General features: G+C 35.6%; 1 protein-coding gene across 1 annotated transcript in view; it reads right to left on the reverse strand.

The window, feature by feature from the left end:
- LOC594807 (protein retinal degeneration B) overlaps window positions 1-19,176 on the reverse strand; it is an 87,952-nt gene that overhangs the window by 32,410 nt on the left and 36,366 nt on the right. Inside the window, exons 4-7 of the mRNA XM_030991901.1 lie at window positions 12,161-12,293; window positions 9,421-9,624; window positions 8,095-8,340; window positions 1,498-1,675 (exon numbers count right to left, since the gene is read on the reverse strand). Coding sequence (XP_030847761.1) covers window positions 1,498-1,675; window positions 8,095-8,340; window positions 9,421-9,624; window positions 12,161-12,293 — 761 coding nt within the window. The remainder of the gene's footprint in view (window positions 1-1,497; window positions 1,676-8,094; window positions 8,341-9,420; window positions 9,625-12,160; window positions 12,294-19,176) is intronic.

The raw sequence follows: 19,176 nt of genomic DNA on the forward strand, positions 1-19,176 counted from the left end.
TTCTGTGAAGGTGAGGGAAAATTGAGGAGAATAAACTGGGATCTTACATTCCAAGAAAAGCTAATGGCATATCGAAGAGTGATGTACGTGTTTCACCAAAATCCACCCATTTTAATTTCTTTAAGTTTGAATGTGAAGTATGAGAGACTTCAAGAATGAAACAGTCCAGAAGTGCATGAGTGGGAACCTCAAGTTTCAAGAGAAAATAATTATGTCTCTAACAGTGTATGTTTAGTCAAAATTTACCAATCAAATTTAAAAAAAAACATTTGAATGGAAAGTTACAAGAGAATACAGGAATAAAAGTATTCAGATGAGCACAAATTGGAATACTAAAGTTTCAAGAAAAATCACAGTAAATCTTACAGAGTCATACAGTGTTTCATTAAAATCCACCATTTTGTAAATGTTTGAATGGGAAGTATACAAGACTACTAAAATGGTAAAAAAAAATGGTCTAGATGACTCATTCGTGGTGAATGTATTGTGCCTCTGGTCGGACAGAGTACATCTCGAGGCATGAATAAAACAGTTTAGAAGTCCGTATGATACCACGTTAATGTGACGTCAGCCGCAAGAATTCAAACATCATCCTCTTCACTTGTGGAATTTAAATGGCAGTCAAAACATAATCATGCGGATCGGATGACTGCATGTATCACGTAAAGTCTGTCAGGTTCAGAGTTTTGGAATTCACCCCTACAGAATTTCTTTGCTCTCCGTACACCTCCATACAGACTACCAAAACTTATGATTTCAACACCTTGATTTACCATAAACATTTACTTTTACATATTTTGGAAAGATTCTTTTGTAGTTGATTGGGCATAAATCAATTTCTAGACTGTTGGAAAAGTATAGCTGATATTTTCAGACACAGGGATTTTAGTTTGGAGTGTAATTAGAGACATTCAACTCCTTTTGTTTTTCAGATACCTTATTTCTACATATGTGGCTGATTGGCAAACAATATGTTACTTTGTGAGAAATAATTGAACAATCAATTTTTTCTTCTTCAAATTATTAATATTATTATCTTTTCTTTCCAAATTATTATCATCATTATTATTTTGTTAATCTTTATTTATTATTTATTATTATTATTATTATTTGTTTGTATTTAATTATTTTATTTATTTTATTTATTTATCTTTTTCCTTCCTCCCCCCCCCTTTTTTTGGGGGGGGGGGGTATATCTTCACTTCATATTTTTTGCTAGGTAGAGTGTAGGTTGTTTTAAATGTTAAGCTGAATATGATGTATCAAAAGTCAATTGAATACTTAGAAACATACACAATACAACATCAAAAACATTTTTTAAAGGATATAGGAAATATGTAAAAGAGACATTAAAAAGATGATAAAACACTGAATTACATTTTGGAAACAAAAGGAGTAACATTTTTAGCTGAGCATTCACAAATTGATAAAATAAAAATGTAATACTGGACATATTTAACACCGGCAATCATCCAAAAGCAGTTTTAAGCTTCTTACCTGTTGAGGACATTCTGTACCGGTATCTCTTCGTCCATGTGAGCTTCAGCCATCATCTCCTGAAGCTCTTCAGCAGCTTCTCTCTCAAGCTCCCTGATATCATCTATGCACAGGCCGTACCACTCATCCTGCCAACACCACGCCTGCCGGTGGGCTAGGAACATGGTCTTCTTCAGAGCTGTGAGAGGGAGAGGGGGAGAGAGAGAGGGGGGGGGGGAGAGGGGGGAGGGAGGGGGGAGGGAAGAGGGGGAGAGAGAGAGTGGGGGAGAGAGAGTGGGGGAGAGAGAGAGAGAGGGGGAGGGAGAGAGAAGGCAAGAGGGAGTGACAGACAGACAGGGGGAGAGGACAAGGGAGAGAAGGGGAGACAATTTGGAAACAAGAGGTACAGAGATAGATGGATGGGGAGAGAGAAGTGGACAACGACACAGACAGAGAGAGAGAGGGTAAGGGAACGAGCAAGAAAAACATAGTGAATGTGAGATAGATAGGTAGGAAGAGAGAGAGAAAGAGAAAGTGAGTAATACATATAGATATTAAGAGAGAGAGAAGGGAGTGATAATAAGAAAGAGAGAAGGGAGGGATAATAAGAGAGAGGGGAGAGGGAAAGTAAGAGAGATGGAGTGAAAAAGGAGAGGAAGATGGGGGTCAAGGAGAAAGAGATCGAAAGAAAGAGATGTTTACATTATTGTAATTAAAGTTTGGTAATCAAGTTTCTGGCCACATTCTCTGAGGGGGAATACAATTCACAGGGACAAATGACTATTAGCTATCACAAATTGCAAAATAGCCAATGCCCTATTCATATGGCAAAATTGAAAGAATGGTCTTCTTTTCTTCTTTTCTGACATTACAATATTTCAGTAACACTTGTCATTGTTATACCATATACTTTTTCCACTATACATGTGACTTTCAGGAATGGAACTTAAGGATTTGCAAAGTCCTCACTTTCAAAAAGATTTCCTTCTCATTTAACAAGATAATTCTACACAATAATTCTTTTAACAGCAGGGTTGTTTTGGGAGCCTTTTCATCTAGATACTCCACACACTTCCATAATGTAAGAACGCTTGATAAGCAATTGAGAACGGGGCAGACAAGTATATAGGAAATTTCCTTGTATCAATAATTTTTTTTATTTATTTATTTATTTATTTATTTATTTCACATCTTTAAAAAGGGTAGCCCGATCAGCATGAGCTGGTTTTCATCAGGGCCCTTTACAACATACATGGTTCAATAATAATGTCAATCAAAACAACAATAAATGCACATTATAATATGAGAGATAATTCGGACATGCAATAAAAAGGCGATACAGTACATTTCATAGTATACGAAGTTCAAATTAAGATAAGGTATGCTATAGATATTTATAAAATTGTTGCGAATATTTCAATGTTAAAAAAAGTTTACCGTCACCATTGAGTAATTATAAAATGTATACAATTAAATACTTTCCCAGTTTATAATTAAAACTATTGTAAACAAACAACAACAAAAACCCACAATTAAAATATATATATATATACATGTAGTTGACATTTGTACGCAATAACACATAGTATTAGGTTAAAGTTAAAACAAAGTATGGTATAAATATCAAAACAAATTATTGCAATATATTTCAATGTTAAAAAAGTTTGCCGTCACCATTACGTTATACCATATATACTATTAATACTTTCCCATTTAATAATTTAAACTATTATTATATCATCACTGCCCTTGAGGTTATTAAGTCTGCAAGTGAACGAACAACAGACAAAGTGAAAATTAAATAGAGCCTGGAGAAAACTTTGTTCCCTATATATCATCTTTTCAAAGCCCGAAGGGCATTAACTGAGTGTTAAAGTATGATTCAACACCTTACTTGCTCCAAACAGACAATATATGATAGCCCATAGGATGCTGGGTAAAACTGTTGGGGTTGTGTTTGGTTTTTACTTATATAGCCAGGAAAAAAATACTTGAAAATTTTGGGGGCTACTTTTCAAGCTTGCTTGCATGAAAATAACAATCTTTAATTTGTTTTGCATTGAACTCTATGCACATTTTTAGGGCTCTTTTATGACTTTATAGGTTGCGATGGGTTCAAGCCCTTGCGCAGGGTTAGCGATGCATTGCGCGCGTTAGTGAAAGCCTTCCTCTTTTTGGCATTTTGGGGGCTAATTCGCCCCGAGACCCCATGTATTTTTTTCACTGTATATAGTTCATACATGTTCTAGCCGCACACAAAGTATGTTGAAGTGATTAGTCGTCTGTGTACACATCAATCCATATACTGTGAACAACTCAAACTTTTAAGAGCCAGAAGGGCATTAACTCTTTGATAAAGTATACAAGAAAATGGCCTTCTAGCCCTCAATGGAGGCTTTTCCTGTCATACATCAATCCATACAGATGGTGAGCAAAAGTTATAGACATTTAATCGTAGATCTGAGAGTCAAATTCTTTAGGTATACATTTTCACAAAACAACAGCCTTGTACACACTCCATCCATTGCAACTCCATCCTCACAGCTTACTGTATCAGCTGATCCTCACAGCTTACTCACAGCTTATACTGTATCATATCAAAATGACTGTATCAGATGCAACACTTTACGTTGGACACACTATCATCCTTTTATAGAGAGCCAGAAGGGCATCGACTGTGTGTTTAAAGCATCAACGCCTTTCTGGCTCTAAGCAGATAATATAAGGTATAAAGTAAAGTATTTTCATGAGGAAAGCATAGAGAGGTAGGGAGAAAGGTAGAAAGATGCAGAAAGATGTAGAGACAGAGACAGAGGGAGAGAGATGTTGAGACAGGTAAGTAAAAGTAGAGAGAGATGTAGAGACGGAGGGAGAGAGAGGCAGAAAGATGTAGATAGAAGTAGTGAGATGTAGAGAGAGAGAGAGAGAGGCAGAGAGAGGCAAAAAAAATGTAGATAGAAGTAGAGAGATGTAGAGACAGGTGGGAGAGAGAGAGAGAGAGAGAGAGAGAGCTTGGTAGAAAGATGTAGAGAGTGGTAGATATAAGTAGAGAGGTAGAGGTAGAGAGTAAAATATAGATAAACAGAAACAAAAGGAGAGATATGGAGATAGAGGGTATAGAAAGAGAGAGAGAGAGAGAGAGAGAGAGAAAGAGAGAAAGAGAGAAAGAAAGAAAGAAAGAAAAAGTCATTTTCGCAGGACTGTTTAATCATGTTATAGCCTGATGTGCCTGCAGTGAATTATCTGACAGACGTCAACAGGCAATGAAGAAGGTCTCTGAACGCCTCATCGGCTGCCTGCGGATTGGAAAGCAGGGAGGCAAGAACAAAACATGGAGAGATGGATGTGAGGGGAGAAAATGAGAGAGAAGGTGTTGAATTGAGATAAAATGCAACAGAGAGAGAGAGAGAGAGAGAGAGAAGACAAAAGCGAGAGCTACCAAAGGTTTCCTAAAGCAAACTGGATATGAGGAAGAGGGAGAGAGAAAAGATAACGAAAGTGACAAAATAAGTATTAATAAAATAGGGAGCAAGAGAAACATAGCAAGAATTTGAGAGAAGCAAGACACAGAGAGAGAGAGAGAGAGAGAGAGAGAGAGAGAGAGAGAATGATGGAAAGAAAAAGAAAAGATGGTGATAAAGTAAGACTTGAGGAAGAGACTACAGAAAAGAGAGGGGATTAAAAAGGTGTGTAATGGAGAGAGAGAGAGAGAGAGAGAGGCTAAGAAAGTGTGGGCAAGATAGATCGAGAGCTGAGGAGACGGTAAAACAGGGATAATTTCTATTTCGACCTAACCTAGATTCCTGTGGCAGTACTTGAACTTGAAGGGTGGAGGAGCAACAAATGAATTCCAAACAATGAAAAAGAAGAGTTATTGGGTCCGGAGGGGGAGAATGTGGGGTGAGGGGGGCAGGCAAAGGTCTAGAGGGATGAAAGAATTTATATGGAAGAGACAGACCAGTAAATTAATTCTGATCCTCTTTCTCATATTCATAATGCCCTTGGTTTTGCATTCTAATGTGTACATGAAGCATAGGGGAAAAAAAGCATAACAACAGATGGTAAAAGACCTTAGCCATTAAAAAGAGAAATATAAAAAAGGAAAGATTAAAAACATGGCTTTTGTCGATGAAGCCAGGCTAATGTGGCCATTTTCAATTTTCTTATTATAAAAATTTCATTTCGTTCCCAGATCTAAGGCAGTCTACAAAGAATTGTTAAGGGGACAATACAGGTTAAAGCCAAAAAAAAAAGACAACAAAATACCAATTTGCGATAATGGGTCAGGCAAGGCTCTCTAACATCTGGCAAGAAATGTTCTACACTGAGATGAAAATGTCATGCTACAATTTAAATATAAACCAAAAATCAAGGTATGGGTGCTCTTGCAAACAAGGCTCAGTTACCTCATGGCAGCAAAATAGTGCAGATTGGTTTGCAAAATAAAAATAAGAAAGATATCAACTGAATACAAAGAAAATTAAAAAGAGTACATACAAGAGCAAAAAGTGGGTTGGTAGAAAGAGAGGAGAGATAAAAATTCAAAAAGATTTAAAGGTATAGACCAGTTTTGGTCATGTGAAAGAAACGTTGTGGAATCGATTAGAAAAGGTTGATCATCTAGCATATAAGTATAAGTGTGTACGGCAAGGTTCTGGAATCATCAAAATGATAAAAAGTTTGGCCCAGTGTTGGTAAAGTTACAAGCACTGTACACAGAAAGATGTATATGAGACTATGCGATATCTATCCAGGCCGGATCGACATGATAATTTACCAAATATATCAATTAGTAGGCAGTTTCCCGGCAAAATTTGTATCACCACGTATTAGTCAAAATATATTCTTTCACATGATTGGTAATAAGAGGTTCCATTTCATTTTTTGAGAGGGGGGCGTTTCCAAAACTGGTCTTTACCTTTAAGAGAGAGGAAGGGAGAGGATGGATATGGAGAAGCGAGGACAGAGAAGAGGAGAAAGGGAAGAAAACAAGATATTAAAAATAGATCTAAAGAGCGCTAATAGCTTTCAAGATAGAAGCAAAGAAGGATTAAAAATAGAAGTACTAAAAAGGCATCACCACCAGACAAGGATACAAATGCAGCCGACTTTATGTCTATTTATATTCTTATATTGTCTGAACCTAGAGGACATTCCTATATACTGCTAGGCACAGGATATGGGGGCGGATTAAATGCTGTTAGATTGAAGGACGAAGAAGGTTAAGACAGATATCATTAACGCGCCATTTCCGCAGTGCGATATTTGATAAGGTTCTGATTTAAACCAACTATCTATCCTACTCCTCTCATTTTTTTCTTTATCTTTCTCTGTTTCTCTCCCTACTGTCTCTCTCCTTTTCTCTCTCTCTCTCTCTCTCTCCGTCTCACCCCCCCTCTCTCCCCTCCCCCTCTCTCTCTCTATCTCACTCTCTCTCTTCTCTTCTCTCTCTTCTTTTAATCTCTTATTTCCATATCTGCCTCCTTAATCCAACAGTTTTTCATTTAGGAATTTTTCAAGGTTGTATACAAACATTGCATATTCCTTCTATTTCTAATAATTACTCCCTTTTTCCATTCTCTCTTAACATCACTTTTCTAGCATTTGTTTCTACAGATGTTTTTTGTGGGCACTCTCTTGAAAGCTAGGAGCAATCCCCCCCCCTCTCTCTCTCTCTCCCTCTCTTTCTCTCTCTCTCTCTCTCTCTCTCTCTTTCTTTCCTTCCATCTATATTCCTCTCCCTCACCCTTTACTCAGTCATTTAGATTACTCCTAAACCTCTTACCAAAAATTATCGACTACGTTTCCAATCAGCATGCCTCAGTACCCAAATATCAGAGGATAAACAACTTCTTTAAACATCATTTCCTATTTCAGAGTCAAACAATCAATTGGGATCACATAGAAGTAGAAGACAATCCGCACAATCATACTATACATGCCAGTTGCTGATACACTTATTTTGGCCTACGGTATGTTATGTGCACAACCATTCAACATATCGTCCCTGTTTTCACAAAGTGACGGTAGTGAGGAAAATCGTCACGTAAAATGAATGAAATTTTTTTTCACTACCGTCACTTTGTGAAAACAGCGACGAACATTTACCTGACCCTAACTCAAACCTTTAACCTGACCTAAACTTCAAAAGCAAAGTAAAGTCTGACCCTACATGTACACATCCGAGAGGAAATAATACCTGGAGCAAAGGTCACCAGAGCAAATGTTGGCATGGCAGGCCTTCTGAAAAGTATTTGAAAGGTTCCTCAAGATCAACGGTCCAATGCATCAACACGTCGGCCTCGTGGGCCCTCTGACCAGTTTCCTAAGGGTTCACGAGACCGACAAGAAGATCAATCGGTCTCATGGGCTGTTTGACCGCAAACTTCAACCGTTCAAACTGGAAGATATAAAATCTAATCAGTTCATTAGCTCAGCAAGATACATACATGACCCAAGCTTGGCAGGAATCCATCAATCGGTTCTTGAGTTAACGCGATCACGAGAACGGGACATACAGACGTACATATGGACGGACGGATGGACAACCTGGAAACATAATGCCTCTGGCTACTTCGTAACAGAGGCATAAAAATAGAGAGATAACTTGAAACTTACCGACATCATGGATGAACTTCTCGATCCGGTTCTGCATGCCCCAGTACCTGAACTCTACCCTGCACAGCTTGTAAGCGCACATGACGTCCGTACAGCCGTACTTGGGCAAGAACTCGCCATCTTCGTTCACCTCCCTCCAGTCATCGTTGAGGGGGCCCCTCCCGGTTTTGTTGGACTGGAAGGTCCGAGGATCGTCCTCTTTGACGTAGTCGATGCTGATGGGGTCATTTACAAAGTCAATTAAATCTGCAGAGGCAAAGAGAGAAGCGGCGCTTAGTTTCAGTTTCAGTTTTATTTTTCATTTCCAACAGAACAGTAATTTTGACAATAAATCAGATATACAATTCAACATTCAATAATATAATATATTTGACATGGTCTAATGTTGTGAAATAGAGTATACATAAATATCCAGTATAAGGTGGGGAAAGCTCATCTTCCTTCACATTAATTTGTAAGTGGCAAATTTAGGCAAAGTAGCTGCACTCAGTTTAAAGTTAACAAATAGTGCGGGTATAAGTCAAAAGAATTAAAAACATAGATTTTTCAAATTGTTTAAATTTTTGATCCATCTACACTGCATTCAAGCTCACTAACTTTTGATTAAAGCCCTAAAAATATACCAGATTCTTGAGTATAAAGAGAAATAAATTCTAAAAATACTGTCCACAATTTGTTGTTACCATTTTTTTTCTGTTACCATATGGCATTTATTGTCAGGAATTAAAAAAAAAGAAGCTTTAATATCCTTGAATTTGTATTGTATTGTATTTATTAACATTTATTTCCTTCTCAACAGCACAATATAAAACACAATGTATATATACATGATATATGTAACAATTATTTCAACATAGAGTATACAGTAATTAATTCAGATACGGAATTGGCAACATGTTGAAAAGCTTCCAAATGACAGTTTGTTTTCTCCATATAAAATGGCAATTTTTCAACTTTAAACATACTTCCTGTCTATGTACATGTACGTGTACACAATTATTATTGTTAGATGTGCAAACTTTTATCCAAACCATAATACAGTCAAACCTGTCTAATAAGGCCACCCAAGGGAAGCACAAAAAGAGGCCACTGTAGACAGGTGGCCTTTATAGACAAGTTCTTCAACACATGCATGTTTCCTTCTGAAGGCAATACAGGTGACCATTATAGAGGGGGGGGGGGGGGGTCTGTATATAGCGGTTGCTGCTAAGACAGGTTTGACTGCAGTAGTAATAAAGAAAATAACAGTTTTGTAATTTTGAAGAAAAAGAGAAGTAATCAATTCTGCTTTACAATAAACAAACTATTGTAAATGAATCTACTCACCTATATATCTACTCTTAGCCTCTGCACTGGACAAATTAAAAACGTTATCCTGATGACCCGCATCCGGTAAGTACTTCGTTTCTACTTCTAAGGAAAATTTCTCGATGAATGGACACGTGTAGCGCGTCTTCGTATAAGGGTACGCATTCCATGACTCTTCTTCAACCCGTAATGCTGTTTTCGGTAATATTGCACGAAACCAACCTGGAAATGGAACAAAAAAGGAGGAATGATGTAAATTTTATTTAAAAGTGAGAATTCATATATTTCTCCCAATCGAATTGACCTGGACATGGCAAAAAAATGAAGGAAAGATAAAGTATGAAATTACCTTAAATCAATTTGAAAGTGAAAAATAGAATGGTTTTCTTTATATTTGTATAAATCTCATTAAATCAACTTGGAAGTTAAAACTGAGTGAATAACACAATATTAGTTGAAAGTGCAAAATTACATCATTGGTCTTAAAAGGAACAATGGAGTGGAATTTCACGACATTGTGAGGAAGCAATCTTACGAGAGAGACGAGAGGGCCTCCTTTAAAGACCTTGTTGGAAGTGAAAAATTCCTAACATTTCATTTCACCAGTAGTTTAAAAGTACCATGGAAATAGCTATGAAAGAAGAAATAGTTATAGCTTTAAACATGCCTTTACGATTTTGTGTAAAAACCTTAGTCGATATAAATTCCTCACATTTCATTTGGCAAGATACAAATAATGTACTACCTCGCCTTTAAAGGTACTATGTCCCTTTTGCAGCCAACCTCAAATTCTGTAGAACTTTGCAGGAATTATGAATATGTCATAAATGTCTTATCTGTAAAATTTAAACGTTAGCAGTGTCCTCATATTCAAATTATGCAAGGAAACCCGTTTACTTGCTAGACTTCACTGTCAGACACTATTAAGTGACTGACTGGCCTTTTTTCTTCTTTGGTAATAACATACATGAAAAGAGTTGTAAAGGGTACATGAGCATTTGTCTACATCAATAACCCACTTCTTGCGATGGCCAAGATTAAACTGATTGAATCTTTGCGCAGCATAAAACGTATGACCATTCGGTACAATTGTCTGAAAATCAAGACTATTACTTTTGGGCTCTATAGCCCTAAAGTCGATTTGACAACTAATAGTCATTATTTTCCCACTTAAAGACATGTTCAAGCTCTACCTTTTTTAGGGAAGTTCTAAATTAGTATGATCTTTCAAATGCAGTTGGAATTCAACTTTTTCATTTTTTGGCCTGCAAATGGGACATAGTACCTTTAAAGCAATCCTGCAGTTTAGGAGCACCACAGAGTGGACTTTATGACATCACATTCCATTACTACATGTTTACATATGATGTCATCATAACATAAATCTCTTTAGCGGCCCGTTTCACACCCTGCCATTCAGCGGCGTGACATAAGCAATCCAATCGGGCGGATTATCTCGTGAAATGCAAAATGGTTCAAGAGTAACTGAACTTTTAAGGAAATTAATGAAAATGTATCATGACGTCTTGGGAATAAGGGAAACATTGTTTGAAGTCCTATTTTGTGTACACTTTTCAGAGCAATACTTTGGATCATTACTTTTAATACACATGAGAAAATAAAGAGGACACACAGCTCAAAAGTTAAAATTATATGAGTTAACACCCTGCTGTATCTGAGCAGACTATTTCTTCTTTTACAACTTTTTTCTTAGCCCATAATGTGAAGAAAATTTGGAGCCTTTGGCTCTTCAGAGATGGTCTATGTGATAAATGATATGAGTTAACACCCCTCTGCGTCTTAGAAGCAGACTATTTCTCCTTTTGCAACTTTTTTCTTAGCCGATAATGTGAAGAAATATGGAGCTTTTGGCTCTTCAGGAAAGGTCTTTGTGATAAACTATTTACGGTACATGTATGAGCTAACAACATTCTGTATCTTAGCAGACTATTTTTTCTTTTACAACCTTTTATTTAGCCCATAATGTGAAGAAATGTGGAGCTTTTGGCTCTTCAGAAAAGGTCAGGATTGGCAAATTTGTTTGAACAGATGAGTCTACAGGCAGCCTCCAAAGTGCTCCACATGACTACTCCCCAGGCTCCCCAGGCTCTATGTCAGTAAAAGTCCCTAAACATGTGACAGTGTTGGGAGAGGGGTCAGTACATATAGGTCATATACCACATAATAATAAGAAAAAAAAATCAACTTAAATGGATCCGGTAACTTTGTCTCAGATTCTAAAACAAAATTCTGGATTTAGCTCATGATGCAATGATAATTACAAACCTTTAGGTCAGTCAGGAACCCCATGACTTTTACAAGCCGATCGCCTGTCTGATTATCAAGATATTTATGATTGGAATTACAAATTTTGAAAGCCTTTCGCCTGACGGTTTTCATAACACTACAGTCTATTGGGGAAAACGAGTATGGTAAAACCGGTCACTCGAAGATTTTTACTTTTTTGAGGCACTTCTTGATCATTTTGAAGCGCATTTTTTTTAGGGCTTCAATATTACACCATATCACAGACACTGATAACACGTAAGGCCGTGTATCTCAGATTTAACATAGTTAAACGATCCCTTTAACACTCTACATGTATATGTTTGTTTGCTTGTTTGTATGCTTATGGGTAAGCAACCAGTGGACTGATGCTTGAAGTCCTCTCTGAGCGACTCGGTTATTAGGAATAATGCCTTAACACTGTAATAATCACCTGATAATCTGTTCAGAGCTAGTCCTGTTAGTCTCTTACCTGGTAAATGACTACCTATGTGGAAAATTTTGTGGGTATACTGCCCAGTGCCTCCCGGGCCATCTTCATAGGGCTGGTTAATGAGTATCTCCACTCCGCTCCCAGCCCCTTTGCTTTCCTGACGAGACTTTTTCTGCAAGGAGGGAAAAAATAAAATAAAAATAAAATTATGATGATAAAATCATTCTATTTTACTAGTCAGTTAAGAAATCTACTGTAGACAAGAAATCAGAACACAAGCATGTTTTAGCTCGTGCTGAAGGACTTGGTTATGTAGGTTTTTACCCTTACCAAAGGACAAAACAATTTGGCTTAGTACAGTAGTATTGAACCCAGGATCTCTCTGTTATGAGACTTACTGTTATACCACTGAGCCATCACACCTAACCATCTTCTTTACAAGGTGATGAGGTTCTAAACTAGTCATACTTCAACTAACAAGTGCATGTATCTTAAAGAGACAAGATATCAAGAAGAAGTTTTGTTTGTTCGTTTGTGTACATAACATATAGGGATAGGTGTACTGATCACTGACATTAACAAAATATCTGAAGTTTTTGGATAAATTTATATAGCACACATAATCAAAATAGATGTAGTAATTTTAAATAAACATTCTAAAAAATTAAATGTATATAGGCAATTCAAATTACATTATGCAAGAAATAAAACAACTTGAATAATTTGTCTTTTACTTATTGATTTTGGTTCCTTATTCTGATCAAACTTACAAAGAAAATGACACTATGATTTTCATACATAATTTTCCTTAGCCACTACACTCACACTTTCTTGTTAGATTTCTTAGACTTCAGATGATAAAAAGGGCAAGTCTCAACAATATTCAATGGAATCTCTAAATTAAAAAATTACAAGATGTGAAAGAAAAATAAAACACTCAACTGCATTATGAATTTGACAATGTTCTCATTTTCATATTTGATTTTCACAACTCTTGCCAAATATTTCCCCAGTAGATTTTAGGCAAATATCTCTCTTAAGCAGTCGATATCACTGCGATGGAAAGGACCACACTTCTTACGGTAGCCCTCATCATGCTTCACTGTATACACTGCCTTTAAGAGATATTTAAAGATATAGAGACAGAGACAGACAGAGAGACATAAACAGCGCTTTTACACAACACACCAACCGCATCATGTCTGCAAATCATCCACGTCTATAAATAAACTCAAATTATAATTCCATGATCGCGGGAGCAGCTCCAATGCAGAAATTATGCACACAATAGACGCCGACTCGCGCGACCCAACAAAACAGACGCTGCCAATTCAATAGACGGATCGCTACATACTCACACAGATATCAATTTAGCGGAGGATGGGACCAATAGCAATAGAAAAGGGTGGTAGTTTGATCATGGGTTCTCGTTTAATGAAAGTTTGTATTTAATAATCATTGGGTATATTTACTGACAATATGCTCGTAATGATATGTACATGTAGTTCTAATAATAGATTAAATGAATGCCCAATTTTATTTGTAATGTATTTACATGATTGAAAACATGAAGAGGACTACATTTAAGAAAGACATTGTTAAATAGAAGCATTATTACATCAAATGGTCATGTATTGGAGAATGCTTTTGGATTTAGGAATGAATTGAACATTGAGATAAATATAGAGCTAGGAATAATATCTGTATAAATCTTTCTCCTCATTTTTATAACCCTTTTTGACGTATAGACAGAATTGCTCTCCCCTCGTCTTATATTTTTTATTCTTTCACTATGAGAAAAAAACATTCCATATGGAACATCATTATGTTGCCAATTAAAAGAGTAACATTCATTGAAGATTATGAAACCTTTACAACTACCAATCCCAGAGATTATTATTTTCATTTAAAATTCATAACTGTTCAATAGATATTATCTCCTCCTGTAATATCTGCATTGGTTTATTGCAATAAATAAAGTCTCTGTAATCTTTAATCATTTCTTACAAGACCGCACAGAATTCAATCTCATAGGGCCTCCTCTTTTAACCAACCCCCATGTTCATGACTAAACGCACATGTGCACAGGCAGGGTGGAGTGTTCCATTGGAAGGCCCAGTCACGAATGTGTTAGTGTTATCCCGTATTCGCGGTCACGCTTCGTCTTCTCTGATTTCTCTACCGTATGCTGCATTACCACCGTAGAGAGTGATTGGAAGCCCAGAAGAAGAAATGAAAATGAAAATCAGATATTAATCCATAATTACTGCTGTGGATGCATGCAACTCACAGCATTCTGATTTTTGTTCCCTTTTAATTTTCTACTATCACCCCCCCCCCTCCCTCCCCTCCATCATAACTGCAGTTTATAATTATGTCAGATTTTACTTCTTCTTGTATATCATCTGTTTGGAGCCAGAAGGATGTTAACTCATATACTTTTACACAGAGTTAATGCCCTTTTGGCTCCAAACAGACATTATCTTGGAGCATTTTAATATGCAACTCTCCTCTTCCTTTTATCATCAGAAGGTAGTTTTTATCAACTATTTAATCATTTAAATATAATTATAAGACAAATTTTGTTACATGTAACCCAATGTATACAGGCACTGTGCAGTCCCTATATAATACCCAAAGGAATGAGGGAATGAGAGCATTTGCTTTTCAGTGGGTTTAAAGAAATATACAACAATGATGTGCATGTATACATATATATATATACTATTATATACATATACTATATATACATATACTATTCTAAACATGTTTTCCCGAGTAAACCTCCCATCTTATTAGTTGTGTTGCTGAAAAGAGAAAATACAGTAGGCATTGAAGAAAAAAAGAATATCTGAGCATATTGAGACACTGTTACGTATACATTAGTAGATGCACCAGGTACATGTAAATGTATATACTGTACACTGTATGAATAATATGTGATTTTTTGAGTTGTGAGCATGTAAAGTACATAATGGATTTGTGTTAAAGTGTATTACATTTTGTCTATGAATTCATTATATTCTCATTACTCAAATTGCACAAACCATAACCACATTAACAGAATTTATTTTATCAACACAAACTGAACAAAGATTAACCTTTGACAAAATCACTTTTCACATTTTCTACCGGAACTGTTAATGTACCAGCCACCCTGACTCATAATCCATTATATTGATTTTTACCCACTTCTCCAAATGGTTTTTGAAGAATTACATCAAACATTTAAGACCACTTTTCTCCATTAACACCTACCCAAAATTTTACCCGATTATTATTTTTCATACCAGCTTCGCCGACTTATCTTACACCGAATTCAATCTCACCCACCCCCACAGAAATCAAAGGAACATAAGGAAAATAAATTGATGTGTTCAAATCATCTCTACGTCATTTTTAAAACAACTGTGAAAATAAAACAGTACGTGTACCTTAGATCAATCAATCAAAAGTCTATATTTTTTATTGACTGTTACTGTGAATATGTTGTTTTATTTCATTTGATAAATAGGTTAAATCTTGCAGATGAAGATGTGCTATTAAATGGTTCAAACTGTTGATTTGAAAGTATAATCTAATGAGTTAACACGCCAGTTACACAGATGAGACCGACTGCAGACCGACAACACACTGAATATAGAATTATGTCTCTTTATTTTTTTATTTTTTTTTAATCTTATTTATTTATTTATTTATTTTTTTTTTTTTTTTGGGGGGGGATGTTTGTAATGTAATGAAAATATAGAGAGAAACTAACCTGAATGTAAACCCAGTTTTCCACAAAAAGAATACACAAACATTAAAATATTATTAACCTCATATAATTTGAATCAACCAAAAATAGAAGGAAATTATTATCTAGTTCTTGCTATGGATTTCAAAAAGTGACTTTAATAGTCTATCCACAAACTCAAAAGAGAGCTCCAGCCAAAGAAAAAATAACATAATCTGGATCTAAATTTAGAAGGAAAAAAGGCATTAAAAAATTTGTTCTGTTGCCTTACAGTTGGGAAAAACAAATAAATCTGGGAATGTTCAAAATAGGGTTTCCTTTGAAATCACAGAGGCTAGGAATAGAATTACTTTCCACATAAAAACCCTAATATTCCACATAGACCTTTTCAAAGACCTCGGTCTGTCACTAGGAAAACACTTCCCTAATAACATCTCTGAAGCTGGAATCAATGTATAATCTCTCTTTACATGAATAACACCTTATTCCACCCTCCATTTCCCAGAAATGCCATTCTTAGACACCTTTAAAGAGTTAACATGTGGGCGGGAAGAGACCCTTTCAGTTGGATTATTGATTCGGTAGGTCACCGTTTCTACGAAAGAGACGAACAAGCCTTGTTCGTCTTGATCATCACTTTGATCATCACTTTTCCACAAATTCTGTAGCAAACAACACTCTTCATTTGTGTTAATCTGGGGAAATCTATTCTTAGTGCCCCTACTGAAGGGAAGTCAATAATATTCCAATTCACTTCACAACCAAAAATATGATTTGAAATGAAAATGGTTAAAGATGATGACAGACTGTAATACCTAGTATGGCCTCCCCGTGATTCATTTCAGGTATTCACACTTTACCAAAGTCACTGGGCAAACAGAATCAATTCCACATTTTATTCAAGGTACACTAGCTTGAACTTAGAATCCAGTTCCAAGAAGTCATTTTATCCTGTCTATACAAAAGTACTGAAAATACATGCTATTTGAGAGTGAGATTGGAAAGATCTTCCGTGATTCTGATGAAAATAGATCAAATATTACTCTCCAAGCCTTTTACATAGGGCTTTTATCATTTTTGTCTACTTTTTTTTCCTTAAAACTTTTACTGATGATAAATGAATTCTAAGTCATCATCTACAAATTGAGAGTCAAATTGCAGGAAAATCTTTGCTGTTAAAAGCCTTCATCTCATCTCTTTGGAGTCATAAGGGTATTAAATATGTGTTTAAGTACATGTATATGAGTTAACACCTGATTCTCATAATATGTGCAAAGTAATTTGATAAATACCTTTTAAATACTCTTCACACTTCTACACTGTTGCAAAGTATTTTTTTTCTTCTTATAGAAATCAAGTAATTGTGAATGACAAAAAAATATCCCTGGACCCACCAACCTGTTTACGATTTTCAAGAATTTAATTTAATAATTGATGAATTTTATATATATATATATATATATATCTTCGTTGACTACAGTGTAGTAGGTTCATAAAACACTGGCTAGTTATGTTACATTCAAACTGAAACAGATCTTTTTGGAATGACTTTGCATTAAACAGATAAACATAATCACTTTTATTTCCTCATACATGACCAATGATTAATATCAACGCTCATTGGTAGAAAAGTCATCATTATGGAGTTGATTTCACTTTCACTTTAGAAGCTATTTAATATTTTCCTCAAAACACTTTGTATTCAAAAGATAAACATCCTGGAAGTCACTTTCATAAGTTTCTTAAAACTGAGACTCCTAAAATCGCTGTACTAAATAGTCTAAGAAAGCTATACTTGCCTTGTTTAAGTAAATGACTAATGATAAATACCAATGCTACTAATTGGCAGAAAAATCATCATTACGGAGTTCATTTCACTTTCAAGTAATGATGAATTAAAGAAGCTATTTAATATTTTCCTCAAAACATAACTGACATATGAAAGTCCTGCATCATATGCATGTCAATAAAAGACTTTGGATAATTTGTAAGCACAATCTTAAAGAAAAAGAACATGAGTTTCATCACGGGACCTACAAAAGGTATGATTGTCTAAACAAGCTGAAAAAGGATTATACTCTCTTAAAAAAAAGAGTGAATTTTCACTCTATTTTCACTTTCTTGGGAGTGACGTCCGTGATCACTTGTTTAGGAGTGAAAATCGATTGATTTTAGAGTGCTCTCTAAGAAGAAAAGAGTGAATGTTCACTCTATTTTCACTACATTTTCACTCTCCAGAGGAGTGACGTCCATGATCACTCGATTTTTTTTTAGAGAGTAATCAGAGAGTTTTTTCCTTCTCTTAAAGGCATTGTTTAACAATGTTTCCAGTTCCCAAAAGACTGTAGTGTTAAAAAAAATTTGTTGGGAATTTTTTTTTGAAATTTTGAATTCCAATCATCAATATCTTGATAATCAAACATTTGAATGTCTTGTAAAAGTCATGGGATTCATTTCTGACCTACAGGTTTATAATTATGATTGCAGCATGAGCTAAATCCAGGATTTTGTTTAGAATCAGAGGTACAGTTACCCAATACCTTTAATACAATACTTCAAACTATGACAAACGCTGTATCTATGACCTAAGTAACCAGCTGTTATATTTTAAATCATACTACGTCTTCATTTAAAGATATAAGTCATACTTCTGGAAAATCCGGAATCCGAAATAAAGGATCATGAACAATGGCAAATAAAATAAAATAAATAATAATACACCTGTACATGTATGTACAAATTGCACACGTTACATCTCACGGTTCTTCATAAGACATTGGTCTTCCTTTGAAATACATGTACACCCCCTGTACATTGTAACATTATTAATACGCTGTAATTTTCATCTCCTTTGCCAGGTGAAATAGACTTCAGGCTTCCAACTTCAAATGAATTGGACTATAATTTACAAGGAATGTGTGAGGCTTTGAAATCTTTACCCCCCCCCCCCCCTCAGAAAAGATCGCTGCAAAAACAAACTCCTCTTGATAATGCCTTTTCCTAGAAAAACTAGCTAATTTTGTGCTGTAATTCCAAGAAAATACTGTTAGCTGAGTAAGCACTAGATGTCTTGAGGTCTTTCAAAAGAGGAAAGATCGAGGCCCTTTCTTCAAATGAGGAAAGAGACCCTTTCACAAAATATTGATTTGGTGTGTAATATAGGGTACATACATCCATGAAATGCTTGTATATACCGAGAAAGGAATCACCCCTGTGGTATAAGACACATGTTATTGCCCCTCTGAAAGTATTAAAGTGGTCAGTATGGTACAAAAATAACCAAAAGATGTGAAGACTTTTTTCTTCATCTTTATTCTCA

This window comes from Strongylocentrotus purpuratus, unplaced genomic scaffold (genome assembly GCF_000002235.5).
Source record: "Strongylocentrotus purpuratus isolate Spur 01 unplaced genomic scaffold, Spur_5.0 spur5_scaffold_2, whole genome shotgun sequence".
In the NCBI taxonomy this organism is placed as follows: domain Eukaryota; kingdom Metazoa; phylum Echinodermata; class Echinoidea; order Camarodonta; family Strongylocentrotidae; genus Strongylocentrotus; species Strongylocentrotus purpuratus.